We start from the raw sequence: 21,073 nt of genomic DNA on the forward strand, positions 1-21,073 counted from the left end.
GAACCAGACGGGCGTTCTGCACAAAAGAGCTGCCAAGGAATCTATAGAGGGAAGAAACGAGGCATGGAGGCGTCAAGAGAAAGGTCCCCCTGAGGTTAAATCAACAATGCTGGGGAGAATGGGGCGGCATGAGGAGCTTGAAAAGCTTGATCGTCCAGCTAGGATGGTCAGGATCATACCAAGAGATGTCATGGGGGATGAAGGACATGGGAGGAGAAAGGCTGTCTCGGTGTGGGTGGAGGTGGCAGGGGCTGGAGTATCAGGAGGCCGTGGAGGTGCCCAGGATTCTGCTGAGCCCCACCCAGACCAGGCTGCCAGGCTGGGGGACATGTGAGCCCTCAGGGCCCCTCACGTATCCCAGACACCCAGCTCTGAGCTCCGGAACGGGCCTCCAGTCCCACCTGCCTGGAAGGACCTGGAAAACAGGCTAAGGCCTTGAACCCAGAGGACAAGAGAGTTTGCTGGGAATTATGGGAAGAAACATGGCCAGAGGAGCTTTGCAGACCCTCTGACCTCATGGGTGTCTGAGCCAGTAAGTTAAGTCCAGACTAAAACACGTGACCCATAGCACCTGCCTACAATGAACACACACACATACATGCTCGGACACACAGGTACACATGCATGCACACGCAAAATCTGTCCCCATCTACTTAAGGAAGGATAAGGGGCCAACATAGACATTACCATGTTTGGTAATGTCCAGCAACAATGGAAACAACATATCCAAAAAGATAAGCAAATGCCACATGTCCGCCAGGCCCACAGCCCCAGAAAGGACTGTAAGCTTCCCCTCTCTGACTGGGATTACCTGATGAGCAGAGGAGGATGGAGTGAAACATTGTGGGCAGGATCCATATGGGTATGAGAGAGCCACGTTCAGGAACTCGAGGCCCAAAGGGCATAGTGTGGTAATGCAGTGGGTTTTTTTTAAACTTTTTTTTGCTGTGGAAATTTCCCCACCCCTGAAATATTCTCCAGAACCCAACATAAAAAGTAGGAGGGAGGCAGATCCCATTCCTGGGCCTCCCTCCTCCACCCCAGGCCCCAGATGCACCCCCAGGGGTCTCTGAGGACCCGGTAAGAAAACTGCTTCTGCAGTGGGGTACACGTCCCAAAACCAAGGACAGCAAATGAGGTGAAATCCCACTGGCCAAGTTCTTGACTATAGGCAAGGCCCTTTATCTCTCTGAGCATCAGTTTTCTTGAAAAGATTGTCAGGAGGATTACATGAGACGACCTGGTGGAAACAGCCATTGACCGCAGAACCTGCCGGAGTTGCACTGTCCAGCATGGGAACCCTGAGCCACACGTGGCTGGTCCCAGTTGAGATGCGCTGTGAAGTTTAGATTGTACACCGGCTTACAAAACTTAGTAGGAAAAAATAATGTAAAAATATCTCATTAATAATTTTATATTAATTATATGAAGAGAGCGATTTTGGATATTCTAGGTTAACTATATTATTAACATTAAAACTAATTTTACCTGCTTTTTTCAGACAGGGTCTCACTTTGTCACCTAGGTTGGAGCACAGTGGAACAATCATGGCTCACTGCAGCCTTGACCTCCCAGGCTCAAAGTGATCCTCCCACCTGAGCCTCCCGAGTAGCTGGGACCACAGGCATATGCCAATATGCCCAGCTTAATTTTTGTATTTCTTGTAAAGATGGGGTTTCACCATGTTGCCCATGCTGGTCTTGAACTCCTGAGCTCAAGTGATCCGCCCACCTTGGCCTTCCAAAATACTGGGATTACAGGCGTGAGCCACTGTGCCCCGCCCTCACCTGTTTCTTTTCACTTTCTAATGCACTACTAGAAAATTCTAAATTATATATATGTCCTTCTACAGAGATGAGGCGGAGGGAGAGGGGTCTCCATTATTTTTTGGTCTATGATGGTGAAGCCTGACATTCTGTCCCAAGGCGAAGAAGGTGGGAGCTGATCAGCCTTATCAGTGATGCCAATGGTAGGGCCAGCACCTGATTTGGAAAAGCAAGTTCAAGGTTTTTCTGATTTATTTAGGCTCTAACTTGATTGGGGTGGCTAACAGAGGTTATGGGGAGGAGCCTAGAGCCCCAAACCCAGACAGGAGATCCGATTTGAATTTCAGATTAAAAAATGAATAATTTTTTAGTACTAAGTTCCTCCCCATAGAGGTCTGTATTTGTTAAGTCTCTGACAAGTCTAGCATGGAGGATCACACCACAGAAAGGAGATGCTAGGTTGAAAAGTAAAAACATCCTAGGATTTAAGAGCATGAGCCTGGAGCTAAGGCCTCTTGGCTTCACAGGATCCACCACTTATAATTGTGCAATCTTCGGACAGTTACTAAACCTCTCTTGGTTTCCATGGTAAAACGGGCATAGTAACTTACTGTGTGAGATTGTCACAAGGTTTAATAAGTTACTGCTGCTTACAAGTGCTTTCCTACAGCGGCGTCTGTTTCCCCTTAGCAAGCAACTCGGCTGTGTGTTCTGCAGCTGCTGGTGGGTTCTCTGCTCGCTCTTTGCCCACCCGCGTCAGGCCGGTCCCCCTCCGGCCTCTTCTGTGGCGCGAGGGACAGCGGAAACCGCGGTAGACAGCACCCCCTTGAGTCGAATTCCTCCCCTTTCGGAAGAAGCCGGTTTCTCTTTTCTTTGCTACTCCCGGGCCATTTCTGGGCAACAGCTGCTATTTTCACTTGAGCCCAAGTTAGTTTCTCGGGGAGCTCTGGGGCGCGCACGGGCAGCTCGGTTTGCCCTGCGATTGAGCCGCGGGGTCGCGGCCGGCGCCGGCCTCTCCAATGGCAAATGTGTGTGGTTGGAGGCGAGCGCGAGGCTTTCAGCAAAGGCAGTCGAGTGTTTGCAGACCGGGGCGAGTTCTGTGAAAGCAGATAAAAGAAAACATTTATTAACGTGTCATTACGAGGGGAGCGCCCGGTCGGGGCTGTCGCACGCCCCGCGAAACACTTGGCTCCCTCCAGCTCCGAGAGAGGAGAAGAAAGCAGAAAAGAGGCAGATTCACGTCGTTTCCAGCCAAGTGGACCTGATCGATGGCCCTCCTGAATTTATCACGATATTTGATTTATTAGCGATGCCCCCTGGTTTGTGTGTTACACACACACACGCACACACGGCTCTGGCTCGCTTCCCTCCCTCGTTTCCAGCTCCTGGGCGAATCCCACATCTGTTTCAACTCTCCACCGAGGGCAAGCGGGAGCGAGAGTGTGTCGGGTGAGTGTGCGTCTGTGTTTCCCGGCGAGGGTGCGCGCTCGGCGCCGGGAGCGCGGCCAGCCGGGTCCGGAGGCATCCAGAGGCCGAGAGCCGCCGGGACCCCAGCTCTGCGTCCACTGCCCCGTCCGGAGCTGGACTTCGGGGCCGGGGCCGGGGCCGGGGCCGTGCGCCGGGGACAGGCAGAGCCGGGTCGCGGGCCGCGCGTCCCCCGAGCCGGAGGTAAAAGCGCTCGCGCGCGGAGGGCTAGAGGAGGGCACCTTGGCTGGGCCCCCCGCGCCCCGGGCCCCCGCCGTCCGCTGCTCCCGGCCCGACGCTCCCCGCCCCGAAGCGCGCCCGCCTTCCCTGCGCGGAGGCCGGCGGGCAGGGGGCGGCAGCGCCGTGCCAAGGGGCTGGCTGGGGCAGCGCGGCCGGCCGGGCTGGGGCGATTTAAGAGCGGTCCGGGCGGGGCGCGGAGCCGGACTTTGGCTTGGGCGGCGCGCGGGGCGGGGGCCGGGGGCGGCGGCGGCAGCGGCGGCGGCGCTGGGGGGCGGGGAGGAGGCAGGAGGAGGAGCAGCCGCGCTCGCCGGGGGATGCAGCGGCGGCGGCGGCGGCGGCGGCGGGGCGGCAGCGGCAGCGGCAGCAGCAGCAGCGGCGGCGGCGCGGAGTCCCCTGCGCCCCGCGGCCCGGCCGGGCTGCGGCAGAGGCGGTGGCGCCCCGCGCCTGGTGAGGCCGCCGGGACCGTGCGCGCTGGTGAGTGGGGCATGGGGGGCAGGTGGATGGCTAGGGGACGCGGGGCTCGGGCGGGGACTCCCGGCGGCCGGAGCCTTCCCCAGCGTGAGCCCGGCCGCTAGCGCCGCCCAGGTGAGCTGGGGCCGGTCCCGACCGCCCGGCTCCGGCCCCAGTGCTGCTCGCGGAGGTGGGACCCTGCAGGCAGGAGGGAGGCTCCGGCGCCGGCCGGCCGCAGGGGGATGACCTGTTTGACCCCGCTGGCTGGCTGGGCGGGCGAGGACTTCCCGCCGCGCCCCTGACCCGCGGACGCGCCACACCGAGCCCAGGCGGCCCCGGGGGAAGCGCGCATGGGCCCACCGTCCGCAGGGGCATGGCCTTGTTGACCCTTGGGGTTTAGACCCAAGGGACCGGCTAGAAGCCAGCCCACGTGGGGCTTGTCCGGGCAGGACTCGGGGAAGCAGTGGGCCGGATCTTCAGAGTAATTGGAAACTCGCAGACATCGAAAGGGCAAACAGGATCGAAAAGGCAGACTTCCTCCCAGGCCAGGGCAGAACCAGTTTCCATCGCCTGGCGGAGAGATGCTCCCCTCTTCGGCTCCTCGGGGTTTCAGAAGTCTAGCGGTGAATTCTAGGAGTGCACTTTTCCAAACAAACATTCCGTATAGTAGTTCGTTCATTCGTTCTACAAGCATTTCTGGAGCACCCCCTCGTGCCAGGCACCGCGTTCTGTTCCAGGGAAACGCGGCTGAACAGGATCTGGCTCCTGCGCGCCAGAAGCTGCCGGTTCACTTGGAGGGCAGCAGGGTAGAGAGATGCCGTCTTGGGGTGGAAGATGGAAGGGGAAGCCTGCAATCCTAGTTTGCACACTGGCCTCGGTCCGCAGCTTCCCACCTGCACGCTGTAGGCCCAGCACACAGTAGGAAGAGCAAGCTAGACCTGCCTGTGACGACCCCCTCCTTCTCCCCCTCCTTGAAAGCTTTGATTCATTCCCTGCCCCCCTTTCTGGACAGTCTTCCTGCAGCTTGTTTTAATCACTTTTTGAGTTAAAAGTCAATATTTAATTAACCAAGTAATTACATTCAGCTTACGTTTCAATCTGGGTATTCGCTCATCTGTGCATGTTGGGACTCCCGCCCTCTCGCTCCTCCATCTGTCCCCTGCATGTTTCCCACAGGGTCCACCCCCACTTTTGGTGCGGAGACGGAGAGGCTGCGCTGGAGCAGGTTCTCAGGGGGAGACAGGGAGCAGGTGAGAAGGGCTTTCTCTGGAGGACACCCCGGATCTGCGCGCTCTCCGGATTTCAGCTTGTAGTGAATAGTGAAGGGGATTTCTTGACTGAGCCTCCGCCTCCCATTACAGAACCACCAGAGGGTTCTAATTAAATTAGAGCCAATCGTTAAGTATAGGAAGGGGGTGGGGAGGACAGAATGAAAGCCCCTTCCCTATAAGAGATGTTCTCCCAGCTTCGCCTGTCCCACATCATAGAGAAGAGAAAACTCGTCCAGACAGCCTGTCAGGTGTGTAATTTAGCGTTCTAATAAGCAGCTTGAAAGGCGAAGGTGGTGGGCTTGGCGGATGGCATCTTGGACCTTTGTACATGAAGGCCTCTTCCTTCCCTGGCCAAGTTTATGTACATAAAAGCCGTGATGTTGGCATCACTGCTGCAGCCGAGAGTCAGTGTGGGTTTGGGGTTTGAGCTTTGTGTGTACTTCTTGGGTTTTTTATTTGAATTTATGGCTTTTTCTGAAACCCTAATAACATGTTAAAATTTCAAACTTGAGAGTAGAACGATGGGTTGATTGTAAAAGTCTGGTCTTGGAGGAGGACAGCATAGCAGTGTGTGTGCGTGCGTGCACGCGCATGTCCTCAAGTTCAGCTGCTGTCCAGAGAACCCAGTTGATACACAGTTTCACACCTGATTTGGGACATAACATTTCCTTCTCACTTTTTCTGGCACTGGTTAGTTTATCTGCTTGGACCTGCCTCAAGAGGGCAGCTGGGTTAACCAGGCAGAATATCACCCAACTCTGTCAAGCTTTGGCCATTATCTGATCTTAAGACTTCAGTCCTGCAGAAGGAGTCCAGAATCCTTGTCCTAGAGAAAAATATCAGCATTTCTGACCAGCTTGTAGTTAAAAGGTTTAGTCCAGACTTAAGATAATTGATAACACTTAAGTAGTTTTGTATGGGCCTGATCTGAGGCATTGATCTAAGCCCTGATATCTCACTCATTAAATCCACCCTATGAGGTAAGTACTGCAATTGTTACCATATTAAAGATGAGGAAACTGAGGCACAGAGGTGATTGTGACTTGCCTACAGCTGGTCACAGGTAGAGCTGGGATTCAAAAGGCCCTCAAGCTCCAGGATCCACTTGGAACCACTGGGCTCTCCTCCATGACCTTGGCCTTTGTCCCAGATGTAGAAGAAACACATATGCAGGGGAAGAAAACACCTTCAGACAGTCAAACTTTGCAAAGTCGAAGCCCTTCAACTTTCCATAAACCCCCACCGTTCACACAGAGAGTCACGGGTTTGTATTTGGGGTTTTTTGCCCCAAGGAAAACATGTGCCTGCCTGGTGCTTTTTCTTCTGCTTGTGAGCAGACACACTCTCCCCTCCCCCAGTCAGAATGCAAAGGGAACATCAAATGCAGCTGATGGAAAAGCCAGGGGAACCGAGATGAAGATTTCAGCCCACTCAGAGCACAGGGGCCAGAGGGCGAAAGCTCTCCTAGAGGTGAGACCTTCCTGTGGTTGGTGATGGAGTCTCACTGGCCTGGCCCTGGGGGTGGTGCCAGGGTGCTCTGTGTCAGGCCTGGGTGGATGTGGAAAATGGGGGCGTCTCAATGCTGACCTGCAGGTGAGGGGGGCCCTCCCTGAGACCTGCTTTCCCTGGGCCTCCTTGGAATGGGCCTTGGTGGAGATTCTACAGACACCCCTGGCCCAGCCGGATTGAAGGCACTGTCTAATTGGGAGAGCATTAAGATCATTATAATTAATTGGCATCCTGATAAATGGCATGGTTGCCTAATTGGGGTGGTTGCTAGGGAACGAGGACTCACTTGGAGCCTAAAGGGGAAGAGGCGCTGGGCTGGCCACAGTTGGGTGTCAGGGTACAGAGCCAGCGGTGAATGGACCGGAAGGGAGAGCAGTCCATCCGCGTTTACTGAGCAGCTGCTGTGTGCAAGTTGTAAATGGAATATCAGTTAGGGGTACTTGCCTAGAAGGACTGTAAAGTAATCATTTCTTTCCCTTACAAGCAACCGAAAAAGAGAAGAAAAAAACTCAAGCCAGATTAAGGAGAAAAGAAGGGGACTTACTGGTTTTCATAACCAAAAGTCCTTAGGTGACTAACGCTAGCTTCAGACACAGCTGGACCCGCAGCTCAGGTTTTGTCGTGAGAATCCATTCCTCTCCACCGCTCCTCTGCCTTCCATGGGGCTGGTGTCTCTCTCCAGCTCTGGGGCGGGTAGTCCCTGGCAGCTGTGGGCACCATGGCGAGGAGAGCCAGACTGCCTGGCTCCCTGCCCAGCAGTGGGATCTGGGGCGTGCTACTTAACCTTTCTGTGCCTTGATGTTCTCATCCAACAAATGATGATGATCATAGCACCTGTCTCCTGCTTGTGGTAAGCATGAAATGAGATGATCAATGTCAAGTGCTTAGCAGGGCATCTGACCCAGGTGAGCCCTCAGTAAGCATTGACTGTTACCGTAACTTAGGTGTCAGATGTCATGGAGCAGAGGGGTCTCATCCCCTCTAGAGTAAGCCCAAAAGGAAATAACAAGCCTCCGATCTGGCAACGCGCACCCGGGCCCCATGGTTCCCTCTGATGGGACTGTTTTTTTGTCCAAACCAGTCACTGGCTGAGGAAATGAGTTGCCAACAATCAGCTTAAGCCAGGCTCACAGGCCTCTCCCTGGAGCTGGATAGATGCTGATTGCTGAGACCCCAAACCCTGGAAGGAAACAGCAGGGGGAGTCCCCAGTGAAAGGGAAGCCTGGATGCTGGAGAGGCAAATGGCCAATGCCTATGATGGTGGGCCACTCATGTGAGCAATGCTGGCCAGATGGACCCATCTCCATTTTGGCCATGGTGGAGACCAGGGAAACACGCTGCCTGGGCAGTGCCTCTCCCTCCACCAGGGCCAGCAGACATCAAAAGCCTGACTTTTCTGCCTTACTGTCTGAAGGATAGGGCCTGGCCTTGATCCTGTGCTTTCTGGGGGCCAGGGGCAGTGTTTGTCCAACCTCCCACCGTGAGAATCATCTGGCAGTGTTTGTTTGAAAAGGCAAAGACCAGACCCTGTTGAATCAAACTTCCAGGGAGGGTCCTGGATGCTGGGGGGCATGACCAGTGTGTCACGTGTATATTCTATACCGGCAGGAGAGTTTGGGGAAGAGGGCTCTGGAGCGTGGGCCTCTGTCTTCCTGTCTAACGCTGGGGCTGTCAGAAGGCAGGGAAGATGCTATAGTCCTGGCATGGTGGCTCATGCCTATAATCCGAGCACTTTGAGAGGCCGAAGTGGGAGGATCCCTTGAGGTCAGGAGTTTGAGACCAGCCTGGCCAACATGGCAAAACCCCGTCTCTATGCCTGTAATTCCAGCTACACAAGAGGCCGAGGCACCAGAATCGCTTGAACCCAGGAGGTTGCAGTGAGCTGAGATTGCACTACTGAACTCCAGCCTGGGCAACACAGTGAGACGCAGTCTCAAAAAAAAAAATTTAAAAGAAAAATGACTGCATGATGTGATGGGGTGGGAGGCAACTTTAGGCAGGCTGTCAGGGGAGGCCTCTGTGAGGATGTGACCTTTGAGCTGTGACCTAGATTTTAGGAAGGAGTCCACCTTGGAAAGATCTGGGGGAAGAACATGCCAGGTAGAAGGAACAGCCAGTGCAAAGGCCCAGAGGCAGTGGGAGAGGCCTGTCCCAGACACCTGCTCCAAACACAAATAGAAATCAAGTGGGGTAGTCCGGGCGCAGTGGCTCACACCTGTAATCTCAGCACTTTGGGAGGCCGAGGCGGATGGATCACTGGAGGTCAGGAGTTCAAGACCAGCCTGACCAACATGGTAAAACTGCATCTTGGCTAAAAATACAAAAATTAGCTAGGCGTGGTGGCATGTGCCTGTAGTCTCAGCTACTTGGGAGGCTGAGACATGAGAATCACTTGAACCTGGGAGGCAGAGGTTGCAGTGAGCCAGGATCATACTTCTGCACTCCAGCCTGGGCAACAGAGTGAGACTCTGTCTCAAAAAAAAAAAAAAAAAAAAAAAAAAAAAAAAAAGTAGGGTAGAGGGTCAGGAGTAAGTGGGGGAGGGCACATCGGAGATGAGAAATACAGGCCTTGCTAAGAAATTTTAGACTTCATTTTTAATAAAATGGATAACTGTCTGGATGTAGTGGCTCACACCTGTAATCCCAACACTTTGGGAGGTCAAGGCGGGTGGATCACCTGAGGTCAGGAGTTCAAGACTAGCCTGGCCAACATGGTGAAACCCCATCTCTACTAAAAATGCAAAAATTAGCCAGGCATGGTGGCACGCACCTGTAATCCCAGTTACTCGGGAGGCTGCAGCAGGAGAATCGTTTGAACCCAGGAGGTGGAGGTTGCAGTGAGCTGAGATTGCGCCATTGCACTCTAGCCTGAGCGACAGAGCAAGACTCCCATCTCAAAAAGAAATAAAAAATAACATGGAGAATCATTGGAGGGTTTTAAGTCAGAGAATGATATGATTTGTGTTTCGAAAAGATCCTGCTGGCTCCTGTGAGAGGCATGCTATGCAGATGGAAGTGGGGTCACCAGGACTGTTAGGCATCTGGGAGGGCCCGAGAGTGGCTTGGACCGTGGTGATATCAATGGAGATGGAGTGAAATGGGGATTGGAGATGTATTTTGGAGGTAGGGCCCATAGGACTTCCTAGTGGATTGGATTACAGAGTGAGGGAAAAGGCTTTGATTCTCATCTGAGGGTGATTTTGACACCCAGGAAACATTTAGCACTATCCGGAGACAGTACAGGTTGTCCCAACTGGGACATCTAGAGGATAGAGGCCAGGGATGCTGCTAAACTTGCAATGTACAGGATGACCCCACAATGAAAAATGATTCAGCCCAAATATTCGTGGTGTATCCTGCCAAGGAATCAAAGGTGACTAGGCAGCCTGGTGCATGGTGATTGCTAAATAGGGAAGATAGGAGAGAAGGTTTTGGGGGGAGGAGTGATCTGGAATTCCGACGTGGAAATGTTGGGTTTGAGTTGAACCCCACCTGGGTGTCTGGAAGCTCAGTGGGTGGTGAATGTGGATGTCTGCAGCCGGTCGGGGCTGGTAACCTAAGTTTGGGAGTTATCAGCACATCGATGTTATTTTAAGCTGTGGGAGTGGACACAATCATCCAGAGAGAATGTGTTTTGTTTTCTAGTGTGGTTTTCTCCCCCCGACCTCTCCCCAGTGCCCGTCATGAATCTATTTGATGAATATTTTTAGCACATCCCACATGCTCACCTCTCTGACGTTTCTAAGAAGTTCCTGAAGGCTCGGGCTAAGCCTCCCCTTTTCTATTGCCTGGTTTCTCAGTGATTAACAGAGCTAAATATTCATTGCTCTGCCACAGATGCCCCTGGGAAGTTGCTTAAGGTCATGTGGGATCTCGGGCCTCATAGGCAGCACAATGCCTTCTGGGTAGAACAGCTGTTGGCGAGGCCTTCAGAGCTTCTCCTCCAGCCCAGACCAGGACTTCGTGGAATTCTCTAACCAGAATATTTTGAATTCCCCACGTTCTCTTAATATGATTCCAAAGCACACATTGCCCAGTGGCCCTGGCCTCTGCCATGGAACATCATCTTATAAAAGACCTGGCCCATTGCTCTGCATACCTGGGCCCAGCTTGCATCTTAGATGAATTCTATCCCAAACTCAGAGTTGTTATGGCTGTGTCTTGTGTGTGTAAGTTGGTGGACAGGGCAATCCCCAGGGACCAGGAATAGTACCAAAGATGTGTTTGGCCAGGTGGAAGCCAGATGTGTTAGGGGAAGAATGTGGCCAATAGCTTTTCTTATTGGCTCGTGGTCAGGACCCCAGTGGGTGACTTGACCCGCCCCAGTAGCCAGAGAAGAGGAGCTTTTTAGTTTTTGAGACAGGGTCTTACACTATCACCCAGGCTGGAGTGCAGTGGCCCAATCTCAGTTCACTGCAGCCTCAACCTCCCAAGCTCAAGTGATTCTCCCACCTCAGCCTCCCAAGTAGGACGGGACTACAGGCACAGGCCACCACACCCAGCTAATTTTTTTTTTTTTGGTAGAGATGAGATCTTGCTATGTTGCCCAAGCTGGTCTCAAACTCCTGGGCTCAAGCGACTGTCCAAAAGTGCTGGGATTGCAGGCGTGAGCCACCCTGCCTGGTCTGGAACTCTTTGAAAAGAGATTGAAAACACTGTCAGCTCACAGAAGCCTGGAGAAGTTTGTGTCTGGTGAAAATCAGACCATCTGAAAGCCACAGTTCTGGTCTGCCCTCGAGACAGATACTATCCACAGACTTCTGATTGCAGTCCACTTATCTGGATATTTCAAAGACCAGGAAAGCCTACTATAATTCTTAGTAGCTTAGAGTCCTGATCATTTGAATGTGAACTGAAATGGTTTCATTGTAAGGAATCACATTTCTGACTGACAGTGGCTTATGCCATAGAAACATTTAATTCTCACATAACACCAAGTCCAAAGCAGGGGAGTCCAGGGGTTGGTTTTTCAGTACAACAGTGTCATCTAAGGTCCCAGGATCTTTCAAGCCTCTGTTCTGTCTTCATCATGTCTTTGGCCTTGTTGCCTCATCGTCCCAATATTGCTGCCACAGCTCCAGATGTCGCATCTCCCTACAAAGTGAGACTATAGGGCAGGACTCCTTGCTGTCTCTCTTTTAACCGGAGAGTAAAATCCTTGCCAGAACACTCCCACCCTAGCAGACTTTGCTTTCTGTTTCATTGGTCCGGGGTTGGGTTTTGCTCTTACCTCTAAATCAAACACTGGGAAAGGGCCTGGCTCCTTCCGATCCTTTGGATCTCAGCTCAAATGTCACCTCCCTAGAATGCTGGAAGGACAACCCGTTTTATGTTGATAACACTTAGCACTCTCTGGAATTAGCCTGGTTTGCCTATTTGTCCTTTGTCCTCTCTCCCCTCACTAAAAAGTAAGCTCTGTGCTTGTAGGGACATCGTCTGTCTTGTTCATCCCTGTATCCGCAGTACTAAGAACCAGGGTGGCAATCTGGATACTAAGTAAATATTTTTTGAATGAAGGAAGCAAGAAGAGAAAGAGGCTTGGAGAGCTACAGGCAGATCTGGCTTGCGTGTTTGCTGGAAGGTGACTGCTCAGGGCAAGGATGTCAAAAACTGTTAGTCATTTGCAAAAAGCTAAGCGGGTGGCTGGGAGGATTGGTTTCACACACAGTCACTTGCTCCCCGGTGCCAGAGCTGGGGTTTTGTGCTAGCATTGCTTGCAGAGGAGGGATCGTCCCCTTTATGCCACAGCAGGGACCTCACGGCCTTGCAGAAGGGCTGGTGGAACCCCCCACTTCTGATGACTCTTGGGCCAAGCTAGTCTTCCAGGTCAGTGGTGTGACATTCTAATGAGGGCTCTTGAGTTGAATATTTCTGCATTTGCCCTTGAAAAGACAGCTCCCTTCCCTAAATTGTCCCTTCCTGAAAGAACAGCTGTCACAGCCCAGGAGACCAGCCTCTTTAATCTCCGCTCCCCAGCCTACCCTCCTGAAAGCTCACATTTACCGAGCACTTCCTACAGGCTAGTGGTGGTTTAGGTGCTCCATCCTTTGAATGTGTAACTACTCAGTGATGCGGGGTAGTTACAGCCCCGTTTTGTAAAGGAGGAAAGAGACACAACGAAGTCTCTCTTTGCTCTGCCATGCTGGTAGAACAGGACATCACAGGCCGGCTAACCAGGGGCTCTGTGCAGCTCACGGACATGTTTTGTTTGAACCTTTTAGAAAGTTGTCAGATTTTTAACAACTACGAGATTTCGCATTTTAAAAATCTGGATTTTCAGCTCCTCCTGAAAAATGGGGAGATGGGGTCCCCACCATTCCCTATAGCCTGAGATTGTGAACCAGTTCATTTGACTTTTTTCATGGCATTTTTTTTTTTTTTTTTTTTTTTTTTTTTTTTTTTTTTTTTTTTTTGTGTTGTTTTTTTCTTTCCCTTCTGTTTTTCTCATTGTGGAGCAATATTTCTCTGTTCTATCTCTACCGAAAGTGGCCAGATGAGAGCTGAAGAGGAAGGGGGGTGTGCGGTTTTCTTATGGGTCCACTTCACCCGATTACGTTACCTGCCCGGCCCGTGTAGGCATTTGGGTTCGTCTCCCATTGTGATACTTTGTACCAAATGGCTACACTTCCAGGGACATTGTTTTAAGTATCCCTAGACACTAACAATGTGCCTTGCAAGTGTGTAGTAATAATAATGTCTGATATCTACTGATTACTTTTGCCCAGCATTTCATCATCACAGCAAGCCTTTGAAACAGGGCCTAATATCATCTTCACTTTATAAGTAAGGAAACTGAGGCACTGTGTGTGATGCCCTCACTAGAACAGGAGGTCTTGAAGCTTGTTCATCTTTGTACCATTTGTGCTAGGCTTACTGGCTGTTTGAATGAATGATTAAAGGAATGAATGAATGATGTTCTCCTCCAAATGTTCTTTGGCCCAGGAGGTTGAAAGTCTTAACCTCATAGTCATTTGTGACATTTCTGTTGGGGGAATAGTCTCTGATCAGTGTCACTGAGGATTCTTGGGTTGTGTTTCTGCTGTGTAACAAACCACTCCAAACTCAGTGACTTAAGGTAGCAACATTTTATTTTGGACGATTCTGTGGGTTGACCAGGTGGTTCTTCAGCTATGATATCAGCTGGCAGATCTAAAACAACCTCATTCAAATGGCTAGCAGCTCTTGCTGGTCACCAGATGGGAGCTCAGTTATTCTCCATGTGGGCTCTGCCCTGTGGCTGCTTGGGCTTCCTCACAGTATGGCAGGCTCAGGGTAGCCTGATTTCTAAGAGTACAAAAATGAAAGCTGCGAGGCCCTCTTAAGGCGTATCCACAAAACTGGCACAGCATCACTTCTGCCACCTTCTCTTGGTCAAAACAGGTCACAAAGCCAGCCCGGTTTCATGGGGTGGGGCCCACACAAGGGTTTGAATACCAGGCAGTGTGGCTTTTTGGAGTCCACCAAAGTACTCATTCATCACAGACTGCAAGTAGCAGAGCCCAGCACTTGCTATCTCAAGCTGAAACAGGATTTACTGGGGGGCTCAGGAAAGGACAGGGCAGGAACTAAGGAAATTCTGGGGACCCTGGTGCACGAGTTACTAGCAGCCGCCCGAAGGAGGGTTTCCATCCCAATGCGACAAATGCACCCCTACTTTTTCTTTCTGCCCTTGACACTTTATTTGACAGTTGGGGACATGGTGAGAAAGTCTGACTGACTGACCTTGGTCACATGATCATCCCTTGGCAGAGAGGATGGGGGCATCTTGGCAGAGGGGAGGTAGGCCTCAAAAGGAAGCTGGGGTGCTGTCAAAAGAAGGGGACCAGATGGACAAAAATAGTTAGAAATCTCTGCACTGCCCCTGCATAGGTGACTTCACCCCTGGCAGAGCAATGAACATTTCAAAACGAATGAATGGACTTTGAAAGTCCGGTATAAGTGGAATGCGCAAATCTGTGTGGCAGCTTCTCCAGCTCCAGGGCCCCATAGCTCAGGTGCTGTTGGGGGTCTGGAAGCTGTTCTCCACTTTATGGGGCAAAGTCAACTCCTAGAACCCCTGCCATGCCTCGATATCCCCCTCCAGAAGATGGCAGTTTGCTTCTGGCTCCTGAGAGGAGAGCATGCGCAGTAATGAGGGACCTGGGCTCAAGGCCTGCACTCCCTCCTCCCAGACCCCGCCTCGCCAGTGAGACTGCCTTCCACCCCCACACCTGGTGACACCCAGTGAGTCCCCCCGGCAGGGGAGGCTGCTAGTCGGCAAAACTGATCCAGACTCATCCCAGCTCGCAGAGCCTCTGACCCAGGCTTTCCTCCCACTTGCCGGGCTATTTCCGGCCGCTAATTAGATTGCACAGCACGCCACGTTGGGAAGCCGACCTGTCGTTCCAAAGGCACTCCACTCGCATCTCCAAATGTAGCGGGTGATTTGGTAAAAGTTGCTTCTGACTCCTTCTCCCGGCTTCTGAAATAATTGTAAGCATCGGGCCGTTTCCAAGGTGAGCTAATGAGCAGCTCATCTGCTAATAGCAGGGGCAAGCTGGCTGAGGATGGCACGCTCGCCTGTGGATTGGGTGAAAAGGAAAGTAGTAATTGGATTATTAATACCGAGCCGTCAAAATACCTTTTATTCCTTTTATGTTCTTCTCGAAGGAAACGACAATCTCTAGAAACATAAATACATGTTCTGTGGGGGTAAGCAGGGCTAGGCTAAGAAAATGTGGGGCTGAAAAGGGGGAGGGGGTTAAAAAGGTAGAATTGTCAGTCCTCACTGTGGCAGTCTACACTGAGAACCAGCCCACAATTAGGCGTGAATAATGACTCTGTTCAAGTCCGACTTTATTGCTTTTGGCCAAAGGCCTTTTGCAGAAATAACTTTGTAACTCCCTGCCAGGGAAGCTTTTGTCCACAGCTGAGACAAAGGAACAAAGAACAGAGGTGGGAATTTCTGTATCTGATTTCTACTTCCTCTAAACAGCCAGAAAGGACAGCGGGTGTGGCCTACCCAGAAGGCATGGGCTGGGGCAAAGGGGTGTCCAGCCTCCTGTGGGCCACACTGCTGTGCTGGGCTGTACCTTGTTGGTTTCATTCTGCACATTTCCACCCCAGGGCCTTTGCACTTACTTCCTCCGTTGCGTAGAAAGCATTTTGCCCACAACTGGCTTCTTGCCCACCTCTGCTCTCAGCTCAGATGCCACTTCTTATGCCACCTCCTCATCCCAGAGAGGCCTTTCCCAATTTACTGTCCATCCTATCACCTGACAACTTCCTCCAAAGCTTTTAAGACAATCTGAAATTCATCTTCATTCATTCATGTTCTCTTCCACCAAGGTGTCACAGCTCTGTGAGGACAGAGGCCTGGCCTGCCTTGTGGCCACTGCTGTTTCTTAGCATGTGGCACATAGTAGGTGCTCAGGAAAGATTGGATAGCTTGGAAGAGTTGCACATAGCTCCCAGGCCAAGCTCCAGCAGGGCTTTATGGAGCCCACTCAGTGTTTAAAATAGAAAGTTTTTACTTTGGAAATGGCATTTCCCATGTAGACCAAGCTCCACCCCGTCTCTTATCCTAAATCTAGGCCACTTCACTCACTCAGGTCTCCTGCCCGACCCTTGTAGGCATTTGCATTTTTGTCCCTGCTTTAGACAAAGGCCACTGTAGACATATCTCTCTCCAAAGGTCACCAGACAACAGCCAGACTTCTTGCAATGCCAAGTCTTGTGCCAGACCGCTGGCCTCCACCAACCAGGTCCCACTGACCGGATCGAGGTGTAGTCTTCATCTTAGCAGTCCACACGCAGGGCGTAAATAGTGTTGATCTCATCATGTGCAGGTCATGGCGGGAGGAAGGTCTGGCAGGAGACCTGAGTGAGTGAAGTGGCCTAGATTTAGGATAAGAGACGGGGTGGGGCCTGGGCTCCATTGGAAATGCCATTTCCAAAGTAAAAACTTTGAACTTTTCCTTTTTCCCTTTTCTTTTCCTGGTCTCCTCCTAGCCTCTGGGTCATCAAGGGGGGAATCGCATGAACTCCTCCTTCATGGTCTTCAAGGAGACCTACTCCCACTGTAAAGGGAAGCTCAGAGGCCTTGGCAAGCAGGAATGTAACCACAGTGTCATTGCCTTTGCTTGTACTGTTGCCATCTAAATATGGCAGGGGTTCTCACCTAGGGGCAGTGTTGCCCCCTAGGGGGACATTTGGCAGTGTCTGGAGATAATTTTGATTGTCCCAGCTGGGGTGGGTGCTACTTGCATCTCATGGACAGAGGTCAGGAACGCTCCTGAACACCCTGTGATGAACAGCACAGTCCCCCCATCGACGAATGACCCCGCCCACAGGCCAGTAGTGCCAAGCTTAAGAGACCCAGGTTTATGGCAATGGGTGCTGGTTCCACCAAGATAGACTTTTCTTTCTAAATAAATTTACTGAAATAAGAAAGGGAATGAATGAATGAATGAATGAATGAATTTAGGCCCAGATTTGGGTATTCTACTTATACCAGACTTTAAAAAATTCATTTATTTGTCCTGAGACCCTGGCATATGGGAGGGAGCACAGAGGGTAACCATCAGCCCTGTCGTCCCTTTCGGAGCAGACCGGGCTGTACTGTTTGCCTCAAATCAGGAGCCCCTGCCCTGGAAGCCTCCATCTTGCCAGAAACTTCCTGGGAGCCGCCTGTAAAAAAAAAAACAACTCTAGCAGCAGTTGATTCTGGCCCAGGAGAAGCTGTGTTATCCCAGGCAGAGTTCTGGCAGGTTGGGAGATGTTTCCAGGTCTCCTGCCCAGCCAGGCATGATTAGCATCCTTCCAAGCCTGGCCCCGGAGCCCTGGCCCAGCACCCCCATTGGAAGCCTGCAGAACCTCATCATCACCGCGCCACCCCCGCCCCCCGGCCCCCTTGTGCCACTGACAAGCCAATACCTGCCTGATGAGAGGGGCTCCCAGGGCCAGCAGCCTTCCCTCCTGGACTCCAGGGCAACCTCCATGTTGACGGCGGCTTTGAGCACAGGGCTCAAGGACAGAGCCTGAGTTGGAAAATTTCTCGCCTCTGCAAAAGGGAAGAGCTAGGGGAGGTTGGGGCCTTTTCCCCAAATTAGATCTTATTCTTCTGTGGGGTTTTCTGGGTCTGTTAGGTGGCTTCCCTTCTACTTAAAAATAAGCTGGGGGTGGTTAAAAAATGGGAAGAAATGTTTCCAGCGCACACAGAACTGAGCAGATGTGTTCTCCAGAGTAAGGGGGAGAGGTTGTTGCTGCGACTCTGGCTCCCAGTACGAGCCCTTCATTTCACCCTTCTGCCCTGCTCAGAACCCCCTGGACCCGACATCGTGCCTTTAACCCCCTTGGGTCATGTGAGAAGGAACAGTGGGGTTGGGGCAATCTTCAGGTCACCCCAGGACTTTCCCAGGCTCAGGGATTCTTTGAAATGGGCTTGAGCACAAATGCCCAGCCTTGACAGCAGGGATGGACAGAGGCTGACTCAGATCAGGTTTCACTTCCTAAGAGGGAGGATGTACTACAGGGGAGGCCCATGTGGCCCCAGGCCTGGCCAGCCTCTGTGACCTAGCAGGACCAACTGTTTTCCAGGATGGCCACATGGTACCCTGCAGACTCATCCATGGTAGGACCTTGATGCTCCTCTGTTGAGAGGTGGGTCTGTGTCCCCTGTCCTTGAATCTGGCCAGACGTGTGTAGCCCTGGTGGAAGGAACACCATGGGACAGCAGAAAAGATGAAGATCACTGGGACCCTCGCTGTTGTGTAAGAAATCAGACCCTACTGCAAGGCCGCCATGCTGTGAGGAAGCCCAAGCCACACTGAGGCCACATGGAGGTGCCCACTCTACAGCCCCTCCCAAGCCCCCAACCGACTGCCAGCAACAACTGCCAGACAAGCCAAGGCCTGGCTCAGCCTTCTCAGCGGTGGCCTCAGATGTTACAAAGCAGAGACCAGCCCTTTCTGCCATGTCCTGCACAAGTTCCTGATCAGGAGCCTCTGAGAATAAAAGCAGGATTTTAATTCACTAAGTTTTGTAGTAAATTGTTACACAGTATTCTTAGTAACTGGAGCATTCAGCCAATTCCAGTGTTCCCACCGTGCAGTTATTCATTCATTCACTGAACAATACCCAGAGACTGTCCACCTCTCCCCTTACCTGCTCCCACCTGGTCATCTCAGTGGCCTCCCTGTGCCTGGCCTCATGCCCTGAAGTCTGTGCCCCTCACATAGTCAGAAGGATCCTGTTAAAACCTACATCAGGGCTGGGCATGTTGGCTTACACTTGTAATCCCAGCTCTTTGGGAGGCCGAGGTGGGAGGATTGTTTGAGTCCAGGAGTTCAACACCAGTGTGGGCAACATAGTGAGCCCTCATCTCTACCAAAAATTTAAAAAGTAGTCGGGCATGGTTGCCCTCACCTGCAGTCCCAGCTGCTTGGGAGGCTGAGGTGGAAGGGTTGCCTGAGCCTGGGAAATGGAGGTTGCAGTGAGCTATGTTCTTGCCACTGCACTCCAGCCTGGGCGACAGAGCAGGACTCCGTCTCAAAAAAAAAAAAAAAAAAAAGAAAAACTACACCAGATCACATCACCCACAGGCTAGAACCCCCAGCCCCCCTCACTCAGCTCCGTGCTGCCATGCTTGTCCCCTTTCCGGTCCCCGCTCAGGCGTCTTCCTACTTCAGGACAGTTGCACTTTCTGTTCCCTGTGTCTAGGATGCTCTTCCCCTAAATATCCACAAGGCATGTTCCTTCCCCTCCTGCAGGGATCCACCCAATTGTCGTCTCTCAGAGAGGCCTTTGCTGCCCACCCTATTTAAAGTTACACCCCCTCACCCCCTAGCACTCCAGCCTCCCTCTTTAGGACTTGATCTCCTTGGTACACATTGCCTCATACGCTGTGTAATTTATTTTGGTGTCTGATCCATGAAGAATTGTTTCTCCTGATTCCCAGCACTGAGAATAGGGCTGGGAGCATAGTAGGTGCTCAGGAAATCTCGGTTGACTACCTGGAAGAATTAGCACGTCGGCTGTGCCAGGAGCTGGGATCATGGCGTCGCACAACCAAGAGACAGCCCCTGCCCATGCAAGCTTCTGGTGAAGGGATGATCCTCTATAAAGTAAAACTCCGGCCAGGTGCAGTGGCTCACGCCTGTAATCCCAGCACTTTGGGAGGCCAAGGTGGGCAGATCGCTTAAGGTCAGGAGTTCGAGACCAGCCCGGCCAACATGGTGAAACCCCATGTCTACTAAAAAAAAAATATACAAAAATTAGGCAGGCATGGCCGGGTGCTCATGCCTGTAATCCCAGCACTTTGGGAGGCCAAGGCAGGCGGATCACGAGGTCAGGAGATCGAGACCATTCTGGCTAACATGGTGAAACCCCGTCTTTACTAAAAATGCAAAATTAGCCGGGCATGGTGGCACCTGCCTGTAGTTCTAGCTACCCAGGAGGCTGAGGCAGGAGAATCACTTGAACCCAGGAGGTGGAGGTTGCAGTGAGTCGAGATCATACTCTACTGCACTCCAGCCTGGGCGACAGAGTGAAACTCTGTCTCAGAAAAAAAAAAAAAAAAAGAGACAGATGTGGTGGTGGGTGCTTGTAATCCCAGCTACTCAGGAGGCTGAGGTGGGAGAATCACTTGAACCTGGGAGGTGGAGGTTGCAGTGAGCCAAGGTCACGCCACTGTACTCTAGCCTGGATGTCAGAACGAGACTCCATTAAAAAAAAAAAAAAAAAAAATTCTCAGGCCAGAGAGTAAATATGTTATGATAAGTTATGATAAGTGCTCTGAAGAGAGCAGCACTGGGACTGGGGTGGGAATGACAGAGCAGGGCCTGCTTCAGGGACGGAGGGCCAGGGAGAGCCCAAGTCATAGCCAGAGTGGCCAAGTCAGGTCCAGAGTTTGTGATTCCCACACCCAGGTTCCTTCCACTTTTCCACACCGCGCTGTTATCAGTTGTCAAAGAAGGATGGGCGAGTTGGCCCTCAATAAGGCAGAGAGTTGGGCACAGGCCGAGGAGGCCTAGCGTGGGCTGGCAGGCCGTGCCTTGAGGCCTCTGTTCACACAGGCACAAGGTGGCCAGGAAGCCACTTGAGTCAGCCGTCTGCCTCCAGCCTGCTTCCCCGTTTGGGTTCATTTGGTTGCAAGTGACAGAAAGAGCAACTAGGAATGACCTAATTGAAAAAAGGGAATTTCACTCCTGATCCTGAGTCAAAGTATAGGGAAACTGACCTACAAAGAAAACAGAAACTACTTAAAGAGGAATTTATTGGGCCTGAAACAAAGAACCCAACCCAAATCTTCCTCTTTCAGGCTTGGCTGGATCCAGGTGTCCAGTGCTGTTAAGTCCCAAGTATGTTGCATTTCACAGCACTGCTCTGTTCTGT

At 52.0% G+C, this 21,073-nt stretch overlaps 1 protein-coding gene across 5 annotated transcripts in view; it reads left to right on the forward strand.

The window, feature by feature from the left end:
* The first annotated feature begins 2,153 nt into the window (after window positions 1–2,153).
* Window positions 2,154–21,073, forward strand: part of SULF2 (sulfatase 2) — a 130,373-nt gene continuing 111,453 nt past the window's right edge. Inside the window, exon 1 of one of the 5 annotated variants that reach the window (XM_050745161.1) lies at window positions 2,154–3,215. In XM_050745161.1, coding sequence (XP_050601118.1) covers window positions 3,076–3,215 — 140 coding nt within the window. In that variant the 5' untranslated portion in view covers window positions 2,154–3,075. Of the gene's footprint in view, window positions 3,216–3,237; window positions 3,435–3,775; window positions 3,945–5,082; window positions 5,171–21,073 lie in introns of those variants that run through there. The other 4 variants (XM_050745160.1, XM_050745162.1, XM_050745163.1 and 1 more) reach the window with 4 other exon arrangements.

This window comes from Macaca thibetana, chromosome 10 (genome assembly GCF_024542745.1).
Source record: "Macaca thibetana thibetana isolate TM-01 chromosome 10, ASM2454274v1, whole genome shotgun sequence".
NCBI lineage: Eukaryota > Metazoa > Chordata > Mammalia > Primates > Cercopithecidae > Macaca > Macaca thibetana.